Genomic DNA, 24,004 nt, shown 5'->3' with positions numbered 1-24,004 from the left:
TTTCTTCACATTCAAGTAAGCACCTATCTGGGGATTTGAATTTTATATTGCATTTGTGGGGGGGGGGGGGGGTGTGGTTGGATACTGATTACGTAAGCAATAGGGTATAAAAATATGGAATCGAAAATTCATCTATGATTTCTGAATGTAAATTGGAAGGCCTTATCCTTCTGGTAGTTGCAATAAGGTAAACAGACATCAGAACATCTCACTTGGCCTGCTTCTCCCCCATAATGCTGTTAAGTTCTACAGACATGGGCTATAGCAGTGTTTCCCAACAGTGGTCTGCAGGATTATTTCCATTAACTACCATTGCATGAATGACACATTTTGTGTTGCAGAAGTGTAATTTCTTAATTCCTTATGATATCCAAACTAGACAAAAAAACATTTTTGATTTTATGGGGAAGGGGCATCTAAATTGACATTTGGACGCTACAGGTGCATTGACCTTCACTACAGGGGCCTCTGTGACATCAAAAAGGTTGAGAAACACTGGCTTATAGCAAGATCAGATATGGCAATGAAGGTTATGTGTTGTGGGTGGCAATCTTGATTGGACTACTAAACCATGCATGCACCTCGTCCACATTCCTCTGCGGAATTTCTAACGAATTGTTAAATGCCGTAATATGTATATATTGTTTATAATTTGTGTTAATTGAATTTTTAATTGGGTTGCTGTATTTTTGAAATATATGACAACCATATTTTTATGGGCATCTTTTTATCAGCCACCTCGTTGGGCATTTTGTCTGTTGTGGCATTGTATTTGTAATCTGTAAGTGTTGTGAACCTAACGCAGAGCCGTAACTAGGCTGGGGTAATAGGGGCACTGCCCTGGGGCGGCAAGCCAAATGGGGCCCTAGGTCCCAGCAGACTCCTCTAAGGGTCAGAAAAATCTCCTAGATAGACTAGTTCCAGTCTAGGCAGTTTTGGTCCAGTCTACTTATTTTTGCTGAAAAAATGGGGGAATGGGTGTTTTGATTACTTTTTCTGATAGGAGAAGGGGATCAGTTTTAAAATAGCTAAAATATTGCTTACACATTACTTGAATGGTGCTTAACTCTTCAGTGGAAGATTTCCTGTGGTAGCAATGTGGTCCTGTGTTAATCCTGTCACCATTTGAAAATAGCCCTAATAAACTGTGCCTTTCCTTAAGTCGGTACTAAAATTTTCATTGAGGGTACAAAATGCATACTAGTAAAGGGGCAGCTCCTGCATGCCAGCAAAAACATTAATTATATGCTAGAGTCCCATTGCAGATTTTAAAGTACGATATAAATGAGATTCTTTTCCATACACTGAGAAAATTCATAGCTATAATTAGAATAAAAGCCAAATCAGCAGCTATGTGTTAGGCCATCCTATAAGTAACATTATTTTTTCCAAGGTCACAATATCACGGAAGAATTACACATAACACTAAAGTCAAGAAAGTAACAATCTATAAAATCGTTCATTATGTATAGGTACGCAGGGCTATAGCAATCTGCAGTGAGTTATGTAGCAGTGGCATGTACTTCAAGAATCATATGTGAAATTCTATACGAGTTGCATCAGGGACATTTTGAAGTTGCAAAAGCAATGGGTATGCTTCATAGCCCCTTGACATCCCCACAAAGTTGGAACGTGGATGGTTACAGTATCCTTAATATCCAGAGGCATAGAAAATAGTTTGTAAAATACAACCAGTTTAACATGGGTAACATTTCGGGCTAGATAAGAACACTCTGAGAGCAAAAAAATTTTTTTGAGAATGATCCACAGCTGGTGCCATAAAATGTTGAAGTTTACCTGTCACCACTGCCGTCTTAAGAACATCATCAGCTTACCCAGGCAAATTCATTTTTCTGAGACCTCTTATCTGACCCACTTATCAATTTACATACTTAATCTCAAGAATTTTCTCTGACTAGGTCCCCTTATCATGAGATACCCGGGTCAGCCCATGCATTAAGATGGCACCATCTGTGGCAATGATCTTGAGTCCCAAATGATCAGTGCTATATTTAAAAACCAAACAAAATGAGCACCAACCACCCACCCCCCTCATAGATCAATGGTTCTCGAAGTGTGTGTGTTGCAGCTTCTAGAGGCTTTGCCAACCTCTGTCACGGTCATTGCGACAAGCTGTTGATATTGATTTGAAATGACTTTTGATTAGGCTATAGCAGAGAGCAGCGAATAAACGTTGACTGTGGCAGAGGAGCCGCAGGTGGTAAAAGTTTGAGAACCACTGGCATAGATTGATAGCTCAGCTGAAGTAGCATGTGGAAATTTGCAGTGCTTTAATGACCCATTACAGACGAGTCTTTTTGTGCTGGGTGAATATTCAATCTGTTTTTTACACCATCTTGAGGTTTTTTCCTCAACCTGAAATATATGGAGGGTTAACTGTGAAGAAGTTTATCATAGCTATCTTCAAATGTGGTACTCAAACTATTTAAAGATGTGATCAAAAATATGCCAATAATTTTTGATGGCTAAAAAATATGTTGCAGGCATTTTCTTTACGCTCTTCTTTCTCGCATGGAAAAATTTTATTAGTTATGGGATGACCTAATCATTAACACATTTAAGAATTATCATTACTATAATGGCACATCTATCAACTAACATTGTTTTCATCAAGAAGTATGAAATGCATGTTATGTATAAACTAATGGCACATTACCAAAAACAAAATTATGAGGAGAAAAAAGAAACATCAAGATCTGCAGCACAACTTGCAAATGAAAATCAACACAATCTGTTTCACACTCAATGAAAATCATGATACAGGTTTGGGTTCCCATTGGCTATTCAACATTACACAAATCATTTGGCGAGTGAATAAAAGGTTGAATTTGCCAAATAATAAGTGTCAATTTGCCCAATTAGGCCAGAAATTCCTAGAACTGATACACATAGAACCCATTCCAAAATTAATATAACATACACACACATTTCAGAAATAAAATTTGAGAAAAATCCAATAAAATTATGTATATCCAAACAGTTCAATGAAACTTTAAGAATCGATACACAGCAAAATGTAATAGCAATCTATTGGACGATTTGATCCACAGAATTATCCACCACCATTAGCTTATTTATAAAATTTGCTTATAGAAAACATCGGACAGAGTTTGTCGATTTCATAGTAAAACTTAATGAATAAAATCTAGTAAGGTTTTTTCATATAAAAATACAAATTGTGTAAATATGATTTTTTCCCTCTCAAAACAACGAATGGCAGGAAACAGAGTATGCCTTCTACTCTGTCAAAAGACATGTAAAAATATATATATAAAAAAACTAATTATGCACAAAAACATGTGCATAAACACATATATATACTATATATAAATCTAGATATGACAACAGGAAATACACAAACAAATGCAGAGATATGAAACTTCCCTTTAAGTTCGATTCATCACTTTCACAGCAGTATAAGTCAAATGTTTCGGAGGCTGCAAAAGAGGAAAAGATGGTGTAGATCATTAAAATGAACAAACGTGGTAACATCAGCATGCAATATGAACATTGAATGCATTTAATATCGCTTGTACACAGTTGATGCTATCCAAATCTTATAACTACTGGACTGAAGATTAACGTAGTGCCTTATCTTTGAGATATATGGAGGCCCTAAAGCAGAAAGTTTCCCATTGTTCTGCAACAAGCCCTCTGCTGACTGGAAATGTTCTGCAGTAAAAATTCCCATGTAATACTGTTTCTTCACTACACCTTTCTTAAAATTCTTCCAGATTGTTCTGCGAAGTATGTCACAGATTTCGTTATATACTGCTTTGAAATACATGGAAGAAATAAACTGTAATCTTGAATTCTTACTTATTAGTATTGGGTCTGACACCTGGGCAGTAATAACATGCCGTAGCTGCCAAAGTTTAAGAGAATTACAATTGGGGAGGTTTTCATGTGAATCCAAATTCCATACAAAAATAAATATAAAAGGGATTTTCAAAACAAAAAAAACCCACACAGATTCCCCCCCCCCCCCTTCAAAAACATAACATTGTGCAAACCAATCAGCATCAAGTCAAAAATCATCACCTGCCAGTTGGTTAAATTATCTGTAACTCCTGTTCTCAAATCAAATCACGGCAACAAAAAAATTGCCATTAGACCTGAAATGAGACACACATTTAACAAGACAACATGGTCAAAGCAGATACAGCTCATCTAGCCAATTTTGGATGTTGAAAGACCAAATTGATGCTGGCTGCTTGGAGAATTTAGTCTTCCCTCCCCAAAATTAAATACCTTTCTGACCGAAGTTCAATGTGCTGATGTAAGACGGTTTGGTAGGTGTCAAATCCTTTTTTTCATTGTTCATGGATATATATATATATATATATATATATATATATATATATATATATATAGTGGCTGTATTGGATTAGGTCTATGTGACAAGACTTATTAATATATTGTTATTTCTGTCAAATTTTGAAGAAAAAAAGTGATTACCACATGATGACCGCAATATGATGGGTTGCCATAGCTAACATGGCCATAATTATCATGCAAACCTGACCATGACCTCAAATCATGTCTTTTGTTATCGGACAATGATCAAATCAATTTACCACAAAATTTGCCAATTCCCAAACTGGCCAATTTCGGGTTTTGGTGCTAACATGTATACACTGCTTAATCTTTATTTTTGTGGCTGACAAGTGGTATGAGTCATACTGTGCATCCACATTTATGCAAAACAGTACACCAAGCTTGGAAATGAATCAAATGTAACACACATTACAGTAAAATATATAAGCACTTCTTATTATTACAATTTTTTAAACTATTTGTTATGATAAGGTCTTTTTACTGAGGTTCTACTGTATTTGTTTTATGCAGAAAAATTAAAATGAATTTATGAGAAACATATTTACCATCAAGGGGCAAATGACTGTACAAACAATTAAAAAAATTACATTGTAATTAAGGAATGGATAAAATATATGAAATAAACAAAACATTAAAAAACAAAGACACACATGACAAAATTATTAATGTCAAATACAAATAAGAAATACAAAATAAACAAAGAAACATTGCACATTCTTGCTTCTGGCATGAGGGGGACAATATACAACACACACAAGAGCAAATTGTTCTGAATTGAAAAATGTACATAATTATAAAAGTGGCAAAGCTATGGTGGATAAATTATTGCTTCTTCTAAATGCCAAAATCTATATTGTCTATTGAAATGAATACTTCAATACTTTTTTCAATGCCCTATATGTGAACATTTTCTGTATTTCCAGTGGCAATGAATTATTTGCAATGATACCTCGACTAAATAATGCCTCAACTTATGAATTTTTCGGCAAACCAAAATTTTTTATGATTTTTCTACCTTGAGTAATAATTATTTCATTAATATAAATGCACCCAATATAAAACACATGTGTAGTGCACTGAATTTTAATGTCAACCACCATCAGAGAGGGAATTACTGTCACTCAAGCCCAATTAACTCATGTCTACCTCAATCTTTTTCCAGATGTACCTCTTTCAGAAAGTTTTTGAACCATTTCATACAAAATGAAAGATTTGGCTAGAAGGAAAGGCATTGAAAAAAAGAAAAAAAGCCTATGTGTTCAGAGCAAACTTTCTTTCAGTGCATGACTCTTAACATATAACTAAACACTCTGGGCATTCTAGGAACTTATTCTTTCTTTCCATCTGCATGTATCAGAAACCTAAAAGAACTGACCAAATCACAAATGATAGAAATACCTATAAATTCGACTAGGTTGCATCAACATAGTGAAAAATAAGAGATTTTCAATATCTCATCATCCCGTAAATTCCCATTTATCCAATTTGGAAGCTGTTTATTCTAGCCTTTGGTCATTTTTTGTCCTCTTTATAATGTTTAGCGTCCTTAGAGTTTTTAAAAAACTAATCTTCAAGTTTTGAGCAGTACCTAGAACACATTAAACAATTTCCCAAGGGAGCCTATAGCTATTATGTTTCAGCATCATTCTGGAACAAATTATCTTTGTTAGCTGAGGTATCACTGTATTGATCATTTTTGTCGGACCACAGTCATTTTCTGCACACGAAGGCTAATCAGACCGGGACCTACAATTTCTCACTGATTCCGAATGACAGGCTTGTTTTTTATACTCATCGAGAGGTTGGTGTGCTAACCCCTCAATGGGGGATAGCAATTTTTTTCTGTGGTCATGTTGCCGTTTTTGTTGCACCCGAGCCAGGAAAGTTTTCTGACAAAGACGAACCAGGTATTGAACTCGCGACACCTCTAAACATCCTTAGTACCTAAGGATATTAGGTGTCGCTTTAGGCGAGTATCTTATCAACCTGGGCTACTGCGCCCAAGGTATCACTAATTCATAAAGTCAAAATCTGATAAAAATTAATGTGAGGCATTGTTTTGTCAAAATTGAAAATTTTTGCTGATCTTGCAAATTACTTCGTAAACCAAATTTTTACTGCAACTAGTTTTATGAAATTCTGCTTCCTACAATATTTGTATGCAAATAAATTTTGTGTTAACATACAATTGCAAACTGATACTAACCTTTTTATGCTTCTGACGTATTGTGAAATACAGAGTCAAAATGAGAATGAGTCCACCGATAATAACGGAGAGAAAGCATCCAATTGTAACATATTGCGGCAGAGCTTTGATCACAAATTTTAGCTTCTCAGCAGTTTCAAGGCTGATCGAAGCTGACTGAAATGAAAGAAAAATATAACTTAAGCACACACATTAATAGGTGCTAAAAAAGTAGTTATAGGTAGTAGGGTTTACAAAATCACGATGTGGACACATTGGGTATGCAAAAGGGGGAGGGGGTAAGGGGTTCTAACCCCCTCCCATGACAAGATTATAGTGCTATTTTGCAGGAAAAAATTTAACCAACCCCCCGAGAAAATTCTACGTATGCCTATGTATGCACACTTTCAGCATAAATAGTTGCAAAAATTTACATGAGAACATGACTCGCAACACCATAGGGTAACAAACTTTCCTGTGTGTGTGTATAATCTTATATATAAATGTGAAAGTATGTTTTTTATACAAATCTACAGTTTTAGACAGATCGTCGCCAGATTTTACACATAAACAAAACAGGTCCGGGATTGAACTGTAGGCTACTTTAAAAGTTTGTCAGAGCTGGGGAAATGCCCGAAATGGGCGAAAAACTGTCGGGCAACAATGGTTTTGGGCCTCAACAATTATTTTCGGAACGTTTAATTAGGTTACCGTAGTTTCAAACAATGCGTTTCAGACGTGTATATATGCCATTACAATGGTTTGTCACACCTTTAATTCTGTTATTATAACAGTTTATTCCTTTATAATGGTTTGTCACTCTTCCAATCCTCCCAGTAACTGAAGAAAACCCGGGAAGCACCGGGTATTTCTGCTAGCCTATATACAGGGTGTCCTGTAAGTGCTAATGCAGCCTTTATCTCATCAACCGCCCATCGTAAAGTTATAGTTTCAATTTAAAAAAATGCTTTAAAGACGTTTGAATAATATTCGCTGCACAAGCTGGACGTATGACGTCACTAACAACAGAGAACAACAACTACGGCAATAAAACTGGGAATAAAAATGTCCAACACCAGCTGATCAATGCTTGTCTCAAATCATCAACACTCTGGCACGAAGTTAAAAAATTATTATCATCCAAAAATATGCGAGTTCAACTGCAAAATGACTCGGCACTGCTATCATTTTCACATCAGTTGATCAAACTTGGCAATGGAAGAATTCCCGTAGACCCAAGCACTTGACTGATTACTTTCCCAAATGGATTTTGCCAGTTGTTAAAATTCAGTTCAAGAACTTGCAGACAAAGTCTTCCCAAACATTCAACAAAATCACCGAAACCATGACTGGCTTTGTGAGTGGCGTTCCGGCATCGAAAAATGACAGTGTGAACAAGATCAACGAAAAAATCCAAAAAATTATTCCGGGACTCCACATCTTACAAATCGGTTGACACTGTCACAGACTCAGCGCAGGCAGTTCTGTATCCTGCCGAATTTCTGAACTCTCTGAATATTCCGGGTGTGCCACCACACAATTTGACCCTGAAAGTCGGAACACCTATAATGCTTTTAAAAAATTTGGAGACACAGAGACTCTGCAATGGCACCAGACTCTGCGTGAAGAAATTGCACAATTACATCATCAAAGCAACGATTCTAACTGGATGTGCCAAAGGAGAAGACGTCTTCATTCAACATATCCCAATTATCACTGAAGAAATGCCATTCACTTTCAAGCGATTACAGTTCCCGATTCGTTTAGTTTTTGCCATGACAATCAACAAAGCGCGAGGCCAGTCGTTAGCAGTGGCAGGTATCAACCTACTTGAGCCCTGAATTTCTCACGGACAGCTTTTTGTTGCCTGTTCACGTGTTGGAAATCCCAAAAATTTGTACATCTACACACCAGATGGAAAAACAAAACATATCGTGTATTATTCACAAGCAATTGCCTGAAGTTTTTAATTATAATATTTAAAAATAAAAGTAATTTTTTCTTACTTGATGCTGAAATTTTTTGATTAAAAAATAATTAATAACCTATACATATATTAATTTTTTACAGGGCAGGCAACGTCGCTGGGTATCAGCTAGTCTCATATTTTTACAATGTTTGTTGTGTCTCCAAGTAAGAAGCAATGATTTTGTTACCAGTTCTACATACAAACAACGGCTTCAGTCCGCAGACTGCTGCAGTTTTACCGAACCCATGGATGACTTCATTAGTCAATTAGTGGCAGATGCATATGTTACTAAGGAAATATGAAAGTGTGTATGTGGTGATCAACTTTTCTGCGGACAAAACTGTTAAAAGCTAGTGTTTTGTAATCCCAAAAGTCAATTGTCTGGTGAAAATATTTTAAAGATTCATTTCTTTTTAGTATCATTGGTTCATTTGTTTTGGGATATTAACATAGCTTAGCAACATTTTCCACCATGACCAAATGAAATTCATATGCTTGTTCAACTGTATAAAAGAAAAACTGCTTGACTTAGATGTGATTTAAAATTAGAAAATGAAGTCACATTGAATTCTCTCATGAAAAGGACAAAAACGATTGTCAGGAAGCTAAAAAAATCTTCAAATCATTCTAGATGTACTATATTTTAAATATTGCCTTCCCCCCCCCCTCTTTAACGTCAGAGACATGAATGCACAAATTATGACTTTTTGGGTTTATCAGCTGCTTTGATTACTTATTTTGCTGTCAAATTTGTTTCCCGTTTAGAAAAATGTTACAAAACATTTTAGGAAAATGACATCCATACAGTAATATGGGTTAAGTAAACACTCAAATATCATTCACCAAGTTTTTGAAATTTGCACATTCGTTTCGAAACAAGCCTACATACATAAGTAAATCTAAATTTTGGGATAACCAAATATGTATAAACTTTAAAAGTCCAATTTTATCAAAACTAATCAACATTGAACATATATTTAACACAGACATGTAGACAATTTGGCTATCCATTAGTTTGCAGCTATATATCACTCATCATGATAGCTCCATTTACATGGGTGAGATTGGGGCAAAATGGGAGGGGGATCCTCACATGGTAAACACAAACTTGCTTGGTGAATTCTTTTGCCCCCTCGCATGAAAAAATTGTAATCTATCTTTTGGTGGATTTATTGGGTTTGTATCTCTTTTCCCATAACCTTTTGCACAGAAGAAAAAAAAACTAGTATTGTGTAACAGGTTTTAGTAATTTTTTCCTCATTACCGATGAAATACAGGTTTTTTAAAAATTTCCCCAACAGAGCTTAAGTGACTTGAAATTTTGCACTCAGAACATACATTCTGGCATGTGCTTATTCGTTAGAAATTTGACAGAGAAATGTGTACAAGGTGCATGTATGGTTTAGTAGCAGTAGTAGTAAATTATTGAGTAGAAAAGATTTATAAAGGATTATTCACAGCAGAAAAGATTTCGCTGCTGATCTTTACCTCACTGAACCATATGACTGGATAATGTATAGTATCTTCTAATTTACTCAGCTGCCTGGGGGAAAAAAAGAAGGAAAATAAAACACAGTGAATTGACTTCGTGTACAGATAATGCAAGAAATTGAGATAAACAATAAAGTGAACACATTTAAATTTTCCAAACTAAGAGTGTCATAATTAGGGCTGGGAACTGATTAAAATTTTTAACTGATTAAGCAACAATTTTAAATTAATCAAATTTTAATCAAATATTTTTTTTTGTGACCATATAATATTGATAAATGCTATAAAAATATATTTTATTCATTTTCTCTCACACATACCTATTTGGCAGATGCACACAAATATAGATTAAGAAATTAAGGCTGTTTGCTTAAAGCACTTTAATATGCTGAACTTGTAATTTGTCAAAACCTGTAATTTTTTCCCTTGGATTAAGGGTTTTTTTTTTTTTAATTCATTATTTTAGATTATTCACTGGTTTCAAAACTAATTTTGATCATACTGTTGCTTGTTTTCCTAGAAACTGCTTTAAAATAGTACATGAGAGAAGATGCTTCTCCAAGAATACGAAAAACTACTGCTGATAGCGGAGACAATAAATTGTGGTCTTGTCTTTTATATATATATATAATTGATTTTCTGTGTGTGTCTGTCTGTTTATATGTTCTCTACAATCTACAATTTTAGATCTATCACCTCGCCAAATTTTGCATATATATCAAACAGGACCCAACTTGAATGATAAGCTACTTTAAAAGTTTGTTAGAGCTGGGTAAATGCTTGAAATGGGCAAAAACTGTCAGGTAACAATGGTTCCTGAGCCTCAACAATCACTTTTGGAATGCTTACTTTGGTTTTACCGTGGTTCCCTAGCAATGCGTTTCCGACATGCATATGCCTTTACAATGGTTTGTCACTTCTTTAATGCTGCCAGTATATTGTATAATAGTTTATTATTTTATAATGCTTTGTCACTTGTTCAATCCTCAAAATAATTGAAGAAAACCTGGGCAGCGCTGGGTATTATAGCTAGTAGGAATATAATTTGTAAGACATCTAATCAGCTTTTTCAAATTTCTCAAACAAATCCAAGTTAATTCACATACTTTTAATAAAAATTTTAATCAAATTGGTCAAGTCTAAACTAAAATCTGTCACTGCAATTAAAAATTTATTGATTAACTGACCTAATTAATTGGACCAGCCCTAGTCATCTTAACGCACATACAAGGATTCACGATTACACAATTAAAAAATCAAAACATTTGCTTAAGAACATTATACACATTTAAGACATGTTACATTAAACTAATGAATATCACAATTTACAGCATTCAAAACACTAGCTCTACCATGAGAAATACCGCTTAATGCTTCATGTATTCACAAAGTAATGTTGAATGTATGAACAATGATACAATGCGTGATTGAGAGCTAATAAAAATGAAAAATTTTGAATATTGCTAAACTTATAACAAGTTTGAAGTGTATAAAAAATATTTTAAACATGCATGCATGCTTACCCATTTCTGAAAAGTTCATGAAAAATCTCCAAAATTTAGCAGCAAAGCAAAGCAAAAATACTTCATGAAAAAAAATGGAAATCACTCTGACATGGCATTCAATATTCGGTTTACTAGTTGGTGAATTTTACAGGAGGTAATAGCATTTGAAATAACTACCCTAATTTCTAGTGAGTAATCCACACTGAAGAAAAAAAATTTCCTTAGAAATGCTGAGACTTTTTATATGCCCCATGAATTTTTCAATCAAAAGTATAAAAAAAACCTGATATCAAAATAAAACTGATTATTGTGAATATAACTTATCATTTAAGAAATTCTAGAACATTTTGAATATTTAGCAAAGTGCAATTTACATGATCCCTCTTTTCCCCAGTAAGTAGCATACCATATGACTTTGATGAAGGTTCAATGAATCACAAGCAATGTTTCCTCTGGGCTGAGAGTACATTTATATACACAGAAAATATTGTACACAAATATACACCATATACCTTTAGCTCGACGTCTGCATGAGCAAGTGGGGCATTTGTGCAAAGGTTGAAAATAATTTTGAGGGCATGAATTTCAATAAGCCCCAAACCAGTGTGCCAAAAACTGTGATGTATGTCACAGAACAATCACTGCTGCTACAGAACAATCTCTAGAAGAATTTCAAGAAAAGAACTCTTCTATACAGAAAAACACTACTAAGGAATTTTTACCACAGAACATTTTCAGTCAGCTGAAGGCTTGTTGCAGAACAATGCAAAACATTCTGCTTTGGGAATTTTGAGGACATGAATTTCAATCATTTACATTTCCTCACTAACTAAACATCTTCAAGAAAAGTTGTAGGGGAGCTTAGTCATGCCTGCTTTACCTAGGGACCCCTCAAGTCAAAATCAGGATATGCACATTCCTCTTCATTTATAGAGTGGCACACCATGGTACAACAAAATAAAAAATTGTTCAGCATAGCTAAGGAAAAAATTGGATGGAAAAGTGGTCACCAGGATGAACTCATCTCAGAATTTAGGAACATTATTGAGGGGAAGAAAAGAACGAAAATTATATTTGAATCCATAAGTAAAATAATCCAAATAGTGAGTGTTCCTTACCACCAAGCATAGAATACTCCACCAGTATGGCTCCTAAAAACCTGTTTCTCTATTGATGTACAGGACAAGTAGCATATTTAGAGGGATAATACAAATAGTCAGGGGTTTGATAACTAATTCAGGGCTCCCACTCAAAAAATGAGAAAAAGTAGGAAAACGCAGGACTAAAAAGTAGGATGGGGGGGAGGGTAACCCCCTTAGACAACATAATCATAGCATAATGAAAAAAAAATCCTAAAAAAAATTTTTTTTGCAAAGAAAAATAAATTTAAATAATTAAAAAAAAAATTTTAACTTTTTTTTCCCTAGCACTATTTCAGTCAAGCCAAAACAAAATGACAAATGGTTTGGTTACAAAACCAATTTTTGGCCAAAACAGTGCACTAGCAACCACAGATAATTCTTTGTTGTCTCTCCTCATATATATTACATTCTTTTTTGGAGTCTTCCAAAGTGAAGAGCTTGTCAACTCTCTTCGACAAGGCACAGCAAATTTCGAGGACGTAAGTTTTTTTAAGAATGACGCACCTTTGAGACCACTTTCAAAAGCACAATGCAAAATGTGTAAACTACAAGATCCGACGTAAATAAGGCAAGGTGAACCAGATAGTTTTACTGTGTTGTTCATCATTTTTTAAATTCTACTGTTTTGTTCACATTTTACTGTTCAATGCCAGTGAATTCATTCATTGTTCAATGCCAGTGTAATCATTTTTGACAAATGAAGCACTTCCATTTCTAGCTCCTTGCTGAGCATTGTAAATATTATTTATGCCTCTTCATGCCTTAAAAATACAGAAGACAACTGAATGCTATTGGGTAGCATCAGAATCACCAAACCTAGAATAGGCCTACATATGCAACTGCTTTCAAATGCAAACTGTTGTTTCACCTATTTGCACCATAATTTTGAATGATGAATGTTAGTTACTGTCCAAGACCATGAAGTAATAAATACAAAATTATTTTTCCATCCAGACAGAAGTTTTTAATGACTACTATACTTGAACCCTCAAACTAAGCAAATGAAAAATGTATCAATCAAATGGTCCACATGCCCCCCCCCCTTTCCAAATTACCTTAAAAATTATACAATTTCTGCTTTGGCAGAATCATTAATTGCATTCTCTAACATTTGTAATATTTGGCAATATATCAATAATTTCCTGCTCAATTAAAATCAATTACACAAATTTTGTCGATAGGATTTGGTAAAAAAGTAAAACAAAAACTAGAAAGTAGGACAAAACCGAGAAAGTACGACAAAAGTAGGACATTTTACCAAAAAGTAGGACGAGTGGGAGCCCTGATAATTTAATGAGATAACAAACACAGTCATAAAACATTTTTTCCAGTTAAAAATAGGCTTCTCAGAATGGACTATTTAAAGTACATTATAATGTAATAGTGATAATCTCGCTCAAAACATTAGCAGCTAATAAAAATTTTTCCATGATTTTTTAGCCTCAGCTTATGAATGATTTTGTTGATACAAATGTAAGCGCTAACATAACACAGCCAGGTTGCAAGCTGAAATTTTGCACCGATCATCAGAGTTATTACTATCCCACGATCCAATTAGTTTGTCTTTCCAGATGTTCCCCCACTTATCTTTTGGAAAGGTTTTCAAACTATTTCATGGAAAAATAAAAGCTTGAGCAAAGAAAAAAATGCACAAAACAAAAGGAGCCTGCAAATGAATATTTTCAATGCAGAGCTCTTCAGTTCAAGCAACAATCTGACCGGTCTAAACATTCTAGAAGATAAACTTTTCCATCTACATGCATGAAACAGGAAAATAAGCTAACCAAATCTCACATAGATACACCTACGAACTCGACTGGGTTGTAGACTATTGATAACTGCTGTAATCAAACCACAATTTTTATGAGCATTGTTTTCAGCCATTGAGCATTTTGCCTGATGTGGCCTATTTTTTTTTATGCATAGTGCAAATTTAATTTAATGAAAAAGATTTTATCAGTGTTTCTCATTTTCCCATAAATTTTTATATATTTAGTTATTAAGGTGTTCATTTCTCAGCCTTTGGGTGCTTATTAGATATAAAACATGTTCAAATTTTAGGCAGAACCTAAGAACGTATTAAACAGCTTTACATAGAAACCTATGAAAAATAGTGTTTTAGTTACGGAAAGTGATTTTGGAATGAATTATCTTAATTAGCTTAAGATTAGATAAATCTTAGTATAAGATTTGGGGTAATTCAAGTATTATGTCAGCATCGAGGGGGTGGGGAGGGGGTTCCGGATTTGCTGACAGGGGGGGGGGGTTTGAAGGTTGCTTACATCATCAACCATCCCTTTTTGAAGATATGAAATATTCTAAGCTGCTGACGAAATTTTGCCGACAAGGGGGGGGGGGGGAAGGGTCAGAAATGGCTGAAAATCTGCTTACATAATACTTGAATGGCCCCTTTCACTTAATGAGAAAATAAAAAAGTTCAAAATAAAAACAGAAAAAAACAACAGAATGATAAGTAAATTTTCATAGACTTTAATAAGAGATAGAAAAATAAAATGTCTTACTCAATACTGGATATTTTAGAAACAGCTACATTTATCTGCAGCTTTGCTTCTACGTTCACAGGGATGCCAAGTTGCTAGTAAAAAAATAAGTGAAAGAGTGAAATATTTATTTACCCCCAGTACAGTATAATACAAAACTGAAAATAAACACTGCCAACAACCTTCATAAAACTAATTTTTGATGAGCCCTTAGCAACCAACCATGGGTTAAATATGTACAAAGAGTACACAAAAAATGTTTTTTTTTCCCTCAAAATATTTTATAAAACAATTATTTGGGGAAAAACGAATACTTGAAAATGGCCATCAACTTAATTACTATGTAATGTCCCAGTAAAGATATCAATCCAAATTAAATTTTTAAACATAAAATTGAACTTGAATTAAATTTTTAACTTTTTTTCCTTTTCAAAGGGCATTTTGATGTACAATAAACACAAATCGATCAAAAAAATTTTTAATAGCAAGTTTTGGCTAAGGTTTGAAGAGGTTATGGTACTCACAGGTTCGAGATCGATTATGAATTTATGAAGTTCTGGATCTGGTTTGAGACCTTCGACTTTCTTGATATAGCTTGGATCTGCGTACAAGAAATGTGGGAACGAAACCACAGCAGGAGCTCCTGTTGGGTAAGAGCAAATATAAAATCAGAAGTCGCATAAACTATTACATCTGAATTAATAAGCAATGAATGCATACATTCCTAACAAAAAAATTAAATTTCATTTCAAAGTTTATTCTAAATGGAGTCTCTCAAAATTGTTTCTACACACATTATTATTAGTATTATAAACTCTATGTATCAGAGTTGAAAACAATTGTTTTTAAAACTGGCAAGTAAAGAAAAATGGGGAATAAATGTAAAAAAGTTTTCGCTTGTAATTTAAAGTGAGCTAAATTTGCACAGAAAAAGAAAAAAAGACTGCAGGGCAAGTTTATTGTGTGAAATTGGAACAGCCAGTTCTTTTCATCTCATAATCTTTTTCCTGATTTTGTGCATATGCCCCCAACTCTAAGAACAATAAACCCAGAAGAGAAATACAAGGAAACTTTGGTTTACACACACAAGCATAATTCATCCCACAAACACATGTTCATAATATAAAAAAATCCTTATATCGAATCAAACTTTCTCGCAAGAAATATAAACTCAAATGATTTATTCCACAACTGTCTACCTCATGTTTATCATAACTCTTTTTGAAGATGAAGTGAAGATAAATTTATTTTATATTATTCTCTATATTTTATATTGACTGCTCATGTATATTTGAAATGATACACACACAGGGGCTTCAATATGTAATCTTTTTTTTTTTCAAGGCGAGCACAACTCAGGTCTATCACCAAGGACAATTTACTACCTAGTGAGTTGTGCCGGAAGTGTGAGTATGTGTACCTAACAGTCTGAGTGCGTATCTAGTGTTATGTATGATTTTCAATTGCAATCACTGCTTACATTAACACACACAAAAAAAGGTTGAGATGTCTTTCATGAGCTTGTGCTATGAATGATGCTCCCGTAGTCAGTGGTGGCTTAATGAATGGGGCCCCAAATAAAAAAAAGCTCCTAAACTACTGACGATTTTCATTAATACACATGTGTAAAATTTTTTTTTGATTTCATCTTTCATTTAACTAATAAAAGGAACCCAAAAAACTGCTTGGCTCCCAACCTCTGCACTTATTTAAGATGGCCTTGCTTGCAGTGAAAGAAAGCAAACCCTGCCAGCTCAGTTGTCAATGCTCAGCAGATAGCACGAATATGCAAAACCTCATATACTCTTGGTTCTTAATTTTCTTAAAGTCACGAAACACTAAACTCTGACATATTTTTAAGCTGAATACTTACAATACAACACAAGCTTTAAAGAAGGGGTGGCCAACCTTTCTGAAATCAAGTGCATAATGAAGAAAAGGATATTGCTCGAAAAAATTACTATGTTATTAAAGAGAAAAAAAAAATGGAATCATGACGCAGGTGTGGGGTTGGCAACTCCCACTTCAAATCATTACTTTTATAAAAGAATAAAGTGCTGATCTTGATTGATGCAAACATATTTACTTAAAAACCACTTTTTAAAGTTGTTTTAAAATAAATTACAATATCTGAAGAAAGATATTTCAAATTTACTGTGATACGTTAGCTTGATGATCTTCGCAAATTTCAGAAATAGTAGGAGAACAATTTATTAAATAAATGATAAAGTTACTAGCTAAAGCTATTTAGAAGAAGAAATTGCATCTCTTCTTCTAAATTTCCCAGGCTCTCCTGTATCATGAAAAGTAGGCTTTTCAAAATCTCAGGGATCATCATTCCAAAAGGAGAGGGTTAAATAAATTATCAAAGAAAGAGCAATATTATACTGGTCATGCTACTACTACTTCACCAAACACCAACTCTGGTCATATTGCAATATACTCCCATTAAAGAGTTGAGTTGCAAATGAAGGCATCATCTATCAGTGGTTGCCTCAAGTTTGTTAGGGAAAATATCTTATTTATATTCTTTCTCAGGTTGGAACCTGGGACTGTGACAGCTCCCAAAGCAGAATGTTTAGCACTGTTCTGCAACAATCCCTCCTGACTGGAAATGTTCTGTGGTAAAAATTCCCATACATGTAATAGTGTTTTTTTGCTTTTTTTCCTCAAATTCTTCCAAATTGTTCTGCAGTAGCGCTAATTGTTCTGCGACGTACGTCACAGATTTTGGCACATTCTGCTTTGGGGGTGACAGCAACCTTCATGGTGGTAGACGATTACCTTACCACCATGCCATTCAGGTGCTGATCATGCTACTAGTAATTACAGGTCAGTAATAAACCATTACAATAAACCTGAAATGAATGGTTGCAGTCAATCACTACACCAGGGGTGGGAAGTGAAAAAGTCCATTTCGGAGCAGCTTTGGAGCAGCAAAATTCAGGATTCGGAGCAGTTTTGGAACAGCAAAATATACGATTCGGAGCAGATATTTTTAAATTGAAGCCGCGAAATTAACAACAATATTTTCATTAACCCTCACCCCTTTTCAAAATAAAACAACAGCATTGTCTTTTGTTATCAAACATCTTTTGATCAGCTTGTTTTTTGTTTTTGGTGTTTCAGGCTTTTGACATCTTGTTTGAAAGAGTTGCTGTCATAACATTTTTCGCACCAGTCTATTTAAGATGATTTTTGCTTACTCAAGGCACTATTTGCTGTCTGGAACAGCAGCCCTTCAAATGGGCTCAACATTTTCTATAGTCTTTTCTTTATATAGATATTATAAATTTTCTATATAAAGTTTTCAATTTTTTTATACTCAGAAAGAAATTGTTGTAAAATGGGAGAGAATTTCGGAAGAATCAACACGATGGTTGGCGATTTAACACTCATTATTTGGCGAAATTGACGATCTGACACTCATTTAGCGATATTGGCGATCTTACTCATTATTTGGCGAGATTGACGATCTGACACTCGTTATTTGGTGATCTTGACGATCTGAGACGCGTTATTTGGCGTTCTTACTCGTTATTTGGCGATTTAACACTCATTATTCTGCAACATAGGCGATTTAACACTCGTTATTCGGCAAAGTTGCTAAATTAGCGATCATAATTCGGCGGACGTGCTCTTTTCACTCCCGGAATATTTTTTTCACGAAACATCGGGATTTGACGCAATGACGACCGACTACAGTAATTTCTGCTGCTTCCAGTGACGACTTTTTTTTGAAAACAGAAACTGACTCGCATTTGCGCTTTAGATCCGAAAGACCATTGCAAACCATCCTCAGTTGCACGATCACTGATATTATTGGGGTTTCACGATGGAAAGCCCGATGATGGGCCGATAGTTTAAATACGGTGATGACTGAAGTATAGTGGAATAAAACACGCTCTTTTCGGAAAGAATCGTTTCGCGGAAAGCAGGAACAAAATCCTTTCTGAAATTCCGGGCATACTGAAGCAAAATTTGCTATTTGGTGCAGAAAAATATGAAAATACCCTATTGGAGCAGGATGGCGCAAGATATTAATTTTGGCGCAGTGCGGCGCAATTGGCGCAGAGTTCCCATCCCTGCTACACAGATCATAGGGAAAAGACAGATAGTCTGAATTGATATTTCTGACCTGTTTTTTACAAAAATATAAATTTTATAAAGTTTAGAGAAAATGTTAGCTTAACTCACCATGTTGGCATTCTTCAACATCCAGTGTACCTGGTGGCAAACAGGTTGAAGTGCAATAGCATTTGTTGTCCTCTTCGAATTTGCCATTGTCAAATGTTGTTTCATCCAGCCAATAGCGATAAGATTCAATTTCATTGACACGCTTATCAGAGAGATAGCTCAATCCGAGTGAACTAGAAAAATATTTAAAATTTAAATTAGCATCAGAACATATGGAAATAGAAAAATATGTAAATAATATTTGACACACATTATAAACACTAGAACTGCTCTAAAGCTCACTTGCCATTCCACAGTCTACCATCTAAAATGTGAATTGCTGACAGGAATGAAAACTTAAGAAAAAAAATTGGACTGGTCTGTGAGGAGGTTTTCATTTTTCTTAGTCAATGTGAAAAGAGAAAACATTCTCTTTCTCATATTGTTTCGTACATACCTGCATATATCTGGAACAAACAATTCTAGCTTTCCTTCTCTGGATTTTCTGAATGGTGGCCACATGTCCCCAGCTAGATTAGAAGTGCAGATAACAATAATAAATACGTACAAAACAAGAATTTGTTGATTATCATTTCTAAATAAAAAAATAATTTCCATTTTGATAAAAATTTTATCAGTGACAGCCCCCCCCCCCATATATTGACCATATGTTCTGATTTTCCAGGACATTGATTTTTTAAAAATCAATAAATGTTAATTTTTGAACCAACAATAAATGAAATCAAAACTTTTTCAATTTTTTCACTGGCAGAAAGTTGGAATGGAATGCACATCTTGCTTATCGTAATGTTGCAGAGTGGATAACTTGGTAATCAAACTAAGGGTCACCATTACCCAAACAAAAGCAAGGCCCAGTGTGAACATATTCTTGGGTCTCTTTGTGGAAAAAATAATTCTAGTTGATTTGTTATATTACTTTGAATATTCATAACATTTTCATGGTTGTGGCACGAACACCCTTGCTTTATTAACAAAATTATTTTCCAATCAGAGTAGTATTTTTATTTTATTTTAGTGAGTACCCAGGATGTGTGTGTACTCCCCGTAATTTATTTTTAACCCCCTTCTTTTTTCTTCCTGATATTTTTAATCTAGATTTTTTTTTTTAAATCAAGACAATTAAAATTGACTTGACAACAAAATTAAAATTTCATTTTCTCTTTATTTAACTTCAATGATATTGAATTAAAAGAAATCTTGTATGGTATGCATGTTACTGAAATGCTGTGAAGTTGTTGATCAAAAGAAATATAGAAGATTTGATAAATATAGACTGGAACCTAATCTTTTGATACAGTGCTGAAGGACAGCCATTCTTTTTCTATATTTTGCGCATGGAAAAAATTTCAGAACATAGGGAGTTTTGTGATTGCACTAAATATTTTTAATGCATTGCAAATATGCATTGTGGCACTAGGATTCCCCTGATAAAAAACAGAGAAATTAGTTTTTGTATAAAAAGCCTTGAATTCGAAACCCCTATAATTTTCAATTTAAAATAGATATTGTACAAACATGTTGGACTTGAAATTTTAATACAAAGAGTAGAAAAGTCTAAAAAGCTTGCTTGTTTTCTATTGAAACTCATCAAATCTGTGAATGAATAAAAATGTATAAATTGTTAAGCAATATCACCCAAGTCAGAAGCAGCATAATAAATGCATGCATCAACTGCACAAGAAACAATCTTGTCAGTATAGAACATGTTTTTTCTTTAGTTAGTGCTGAATATGACCCTTTGCTTGTACATCAAGTGAATCAAGAAACCTTGCACCATAGTGATGCTGAATTGACACCAGGCATTCGCTTTAAAGAGGGTGAGCCCGTCACGAGTATAAATTAACTTCTTTACAAGAGAAATGTTAATCCATGAAGTTAATTTGGCTCAACGACATGTTACACAAACACAGAATTTTGGTGTTCATTTATGTGTATTAACATACACATATACATACATAAACACACACAGAAAGTCATAGCACAACATATATACACATAAATAAAGTAAGAGAGTACATCACCTTGCATTTAAGTAATCTCATTTGAAAAGTAATTTTTTACAATCAGACAAACTTTGAGCAAATACTGAATGAAGGCTTTTGATGTTGCAATACTGTTCTAGACAAAAACAGTACCTTAAGATGTTTGGTGCAGAATTCAAAACAAGAATGTATTGGAAATATCTAAGAATATTCTCATTGTCAAACAAGACAGATGAAAATAAAAATGGGTGATTGCAATATAAAGTATTGTTTTTGATAAAAAATGATCAAATAACTGTGATTAAAAAACATGATTAAAGTATCTGAATTATGTTATGGAGTCTGGATACAGAGTTTCTATTGTTATATCAATTGGTTATTGTTATCAAGAACACAAGAGAGATCACAGTAAGCAGTGAGCACTGAAATGTATATAATTTAACTCGCATAGAAAAAATATGTTACATCACCTGTTCCATGTATGGTATCACAGGGTTCTCTTCTTCCAGAAACAGTTCTGAAATCAGATATAATTCCTTTTTCAAGTATTTAAAATAAAGGAAATTAAAAGAAGAAAAAAAAAACCCACTATTAAAGATCATGAGAATACTTCTAATCTTAATTAGAAAATCCCTAAACATGCACTCTGATTATTAAAAAAAATAAAGTAAAAGTCTGACCTAACAAGTATGGCTTATAATGAGAATCTTGCAACAACGAGCAATTTGCAAGTTATTGTCAAACAGCTAATGAGATAATTACAGATAAAGAAAGTATTCAGTTACAGCAAGTTGGAAATTGTGAAGCTTTTCACCTATAATGCCATCAACATTCTCCACAAAAGACAGTTTTTCCCTCCCTTCAAGAATTGAAATGAAAAGATGGATGATCATTATTGATCATCACACAAGCTCTGAGAATATTCCAACACAGGATGTCACAGAAAAGTCACATTTTTTAACTCCCTCTTCCTACTTCTAGGCTTTTCCCAATATACACAAAGGATATGTGACTATTTCATTCAACTTTTGCCTGTATCAGTACCTAAGAGACCATGTTAACTGCCAAGGCTTATTTGACCAGAACTTGCAAATAAAAGTAGTTCCCGAACAGCTGCATCACAAAATTCTGTGCAGAAACATCTTTAGAGACTCAATTGCTGAGATACTAAAAACCAATTTTAAGATTAGAGAGTCCTGATCATTCGCTAATATTAGAACAAAATAATCTAAAAGATGATTATAATGCAGGTAAAGAATTATGAAGTTCTACCTGACAGAGCAAAAGATTAAAATTAGCTTACATTGAGAACTTTTCCTGTGATTGTGAATTCCCTTTACAATAGGTTTTTACTGTATTCTCATTAAAATCTGCTTGATAATTTCCCTGATCAAAACTCTGGAAGAAATAAATATATTCCAAAATCTTTTAACCTTCTAAATTTCAAATTTTCTTTTTTCATTGTTTCAGTTTTTCACCCTGACTTTTATCAAATTTTTGCACAATTCCCTGACCTTTGCCAAATATTTTACATTTTATACGAAGGTTTCAACAGCTGACTGATATGAAGATGAATTCAGGAAAGAAAATTAAAACTGCCTCTGCGGTCCTCTCACTTGCTGGGTAAGAAAGCTAGGCCACTATGCTACAAAGACAATGAACCACTTTCCTTAGAGCTCCTGTGAGCTGAACGGGGCCATACATGGACAGTTAGATCTAACTCAGGCCAAAGCTTATAATTGCTGACACTGCTTCCAGGTAGCGACTTATCCGAAAATGCGATGTCATTCTCTGCTATTCATGTATTTAAGCAGCTTGAATTTCTTCGACTCAGCCATCTTTTGAAACCTTCATATGAATAGCGGAGAGTGACATCACATCTTCTGGTTTTTAATTTCCCCTGACTTTCCAAGTTACTACGAACCTTGTATTTCACAATGAAATTGACACTGATTGATAAATGATAGAAATTGACACGATTGATAAATGATACCTTGGAAATGAAAAGTAATCCTTACACTTACCTTTTCCCATTAAACAGATCAACATGGCCATATTTTTCTATTCCATACTTCCCAGTGAAAATATTATAAATGCCATCGCTGGTGTCATTTTTCTGAAAGAATAAATATATATAACTTGTGGCAATTTTAACGTAGAAAATAAAAAACACTGCAGAAGCACATCAGAATATCAAAACCATAATGACACGGCATTAGTATAGATATGAGACTTTGTGATAGTGGTTCTCTTGCCACTGTGCAGTTGTGTGGGCATCATGCTGGACTTTCATCAGGAGGATCCAGGTTTGAACCATACTGATGCACAGTGGTGGTCAGTTGAAGTTTGTTTTCTGTGGTTTTCCAATTTTAAGGCATGAATGCAAACTGGTCTTCCATTTGAAAAGTCTTTCTACAGAGAGCAGGCTGAACTTCAACATGATATTTACATAATGTGAAAATTCAAGCAGTTACCATTTTTACTTCAAAACAGGGAACACAGATGGCAGCATTAACAAGAACACGTAACAAGCCCAACTTAAACAACATAAATATGTTAGGCCCATGTACATACACACTCACGCAACACGTTCTGACATGTACCAATTCGTTAGAAATTCTTCAGAAGAATGTGTACGAGGTACATTTTCGATTAAGTGATAGTAGTTAGTGG

General features: G+C 34.2%; 1 protein-coding gene across 1 annotated transcript in view; it reads right to left on the bottom strand.

The window, feature by feature from the left end:
- Positions 1-1,755: 1,755 nt before the first annotated feature.
- Positions 1,756-24,004, bottom strand: part of LOC149070974 (scavenger receptor class B member 1-like) — a 34,345-nt gene continuing 12,096 nt past the window's right edge. The window contains exons 5-13 of the mRNA XM_089248701.1: positions 23,356-23,447; positions 21,802-21,848; positions 19,786-19,858; positions 19,350-19,522; positions 15,677-15,795; positions 15,174-15,247; positions 10,002-10,056; positions 6,566-6,721; positions 1,756-3,458 (exon numbers count right to left, since the gene is read on the bottom strand). Coding sequence (XP_089104827.1) covers positions 3,408-3,458; positions 6,566-6,721; positions 10,002-10,056; positions 15,174-15,247; positions 15,677-15,795; positions 19,350-19,522; positions 19,786-19,858; positions 21,802-21,848; positions 23,356-23,447 — 840 coding nt within the window. The 3' untranslated portion in view covers positions 1,756-3,407. The remainder of the gene's footprint in view (positions 3,459-6,565; positions 6,722-10,001; positions 10,057-15,173; positions 15,248-15,676; positions 15,796-19,349; positions 19,523-19,785; positions 19,859-21,801; positions 21,849-23,355; positions 23,448-24,004) is intronic.

Source organism: Pholcus phalangioides, unplaced genomic scaffold, assembly GCF_987345545.1.
Source record: "Pholcus phalangioides strain wild (caught in Gottingen) unplaced genomic scaffold, Ppha-v1.0 ptg000020l_1, whole genome shotgun sequence".
NCBI lineage: Eukaryota > Metazoa > Arthropoda > Arachnida > Araneae > Pholcidae > Pholcus > Pholcus phalangioides.
The sequence above is the reverse complement of the archived record's forward strand: the minus strand, read 5'-3'. Positions and strand labels throughout refer to the sequence as shown.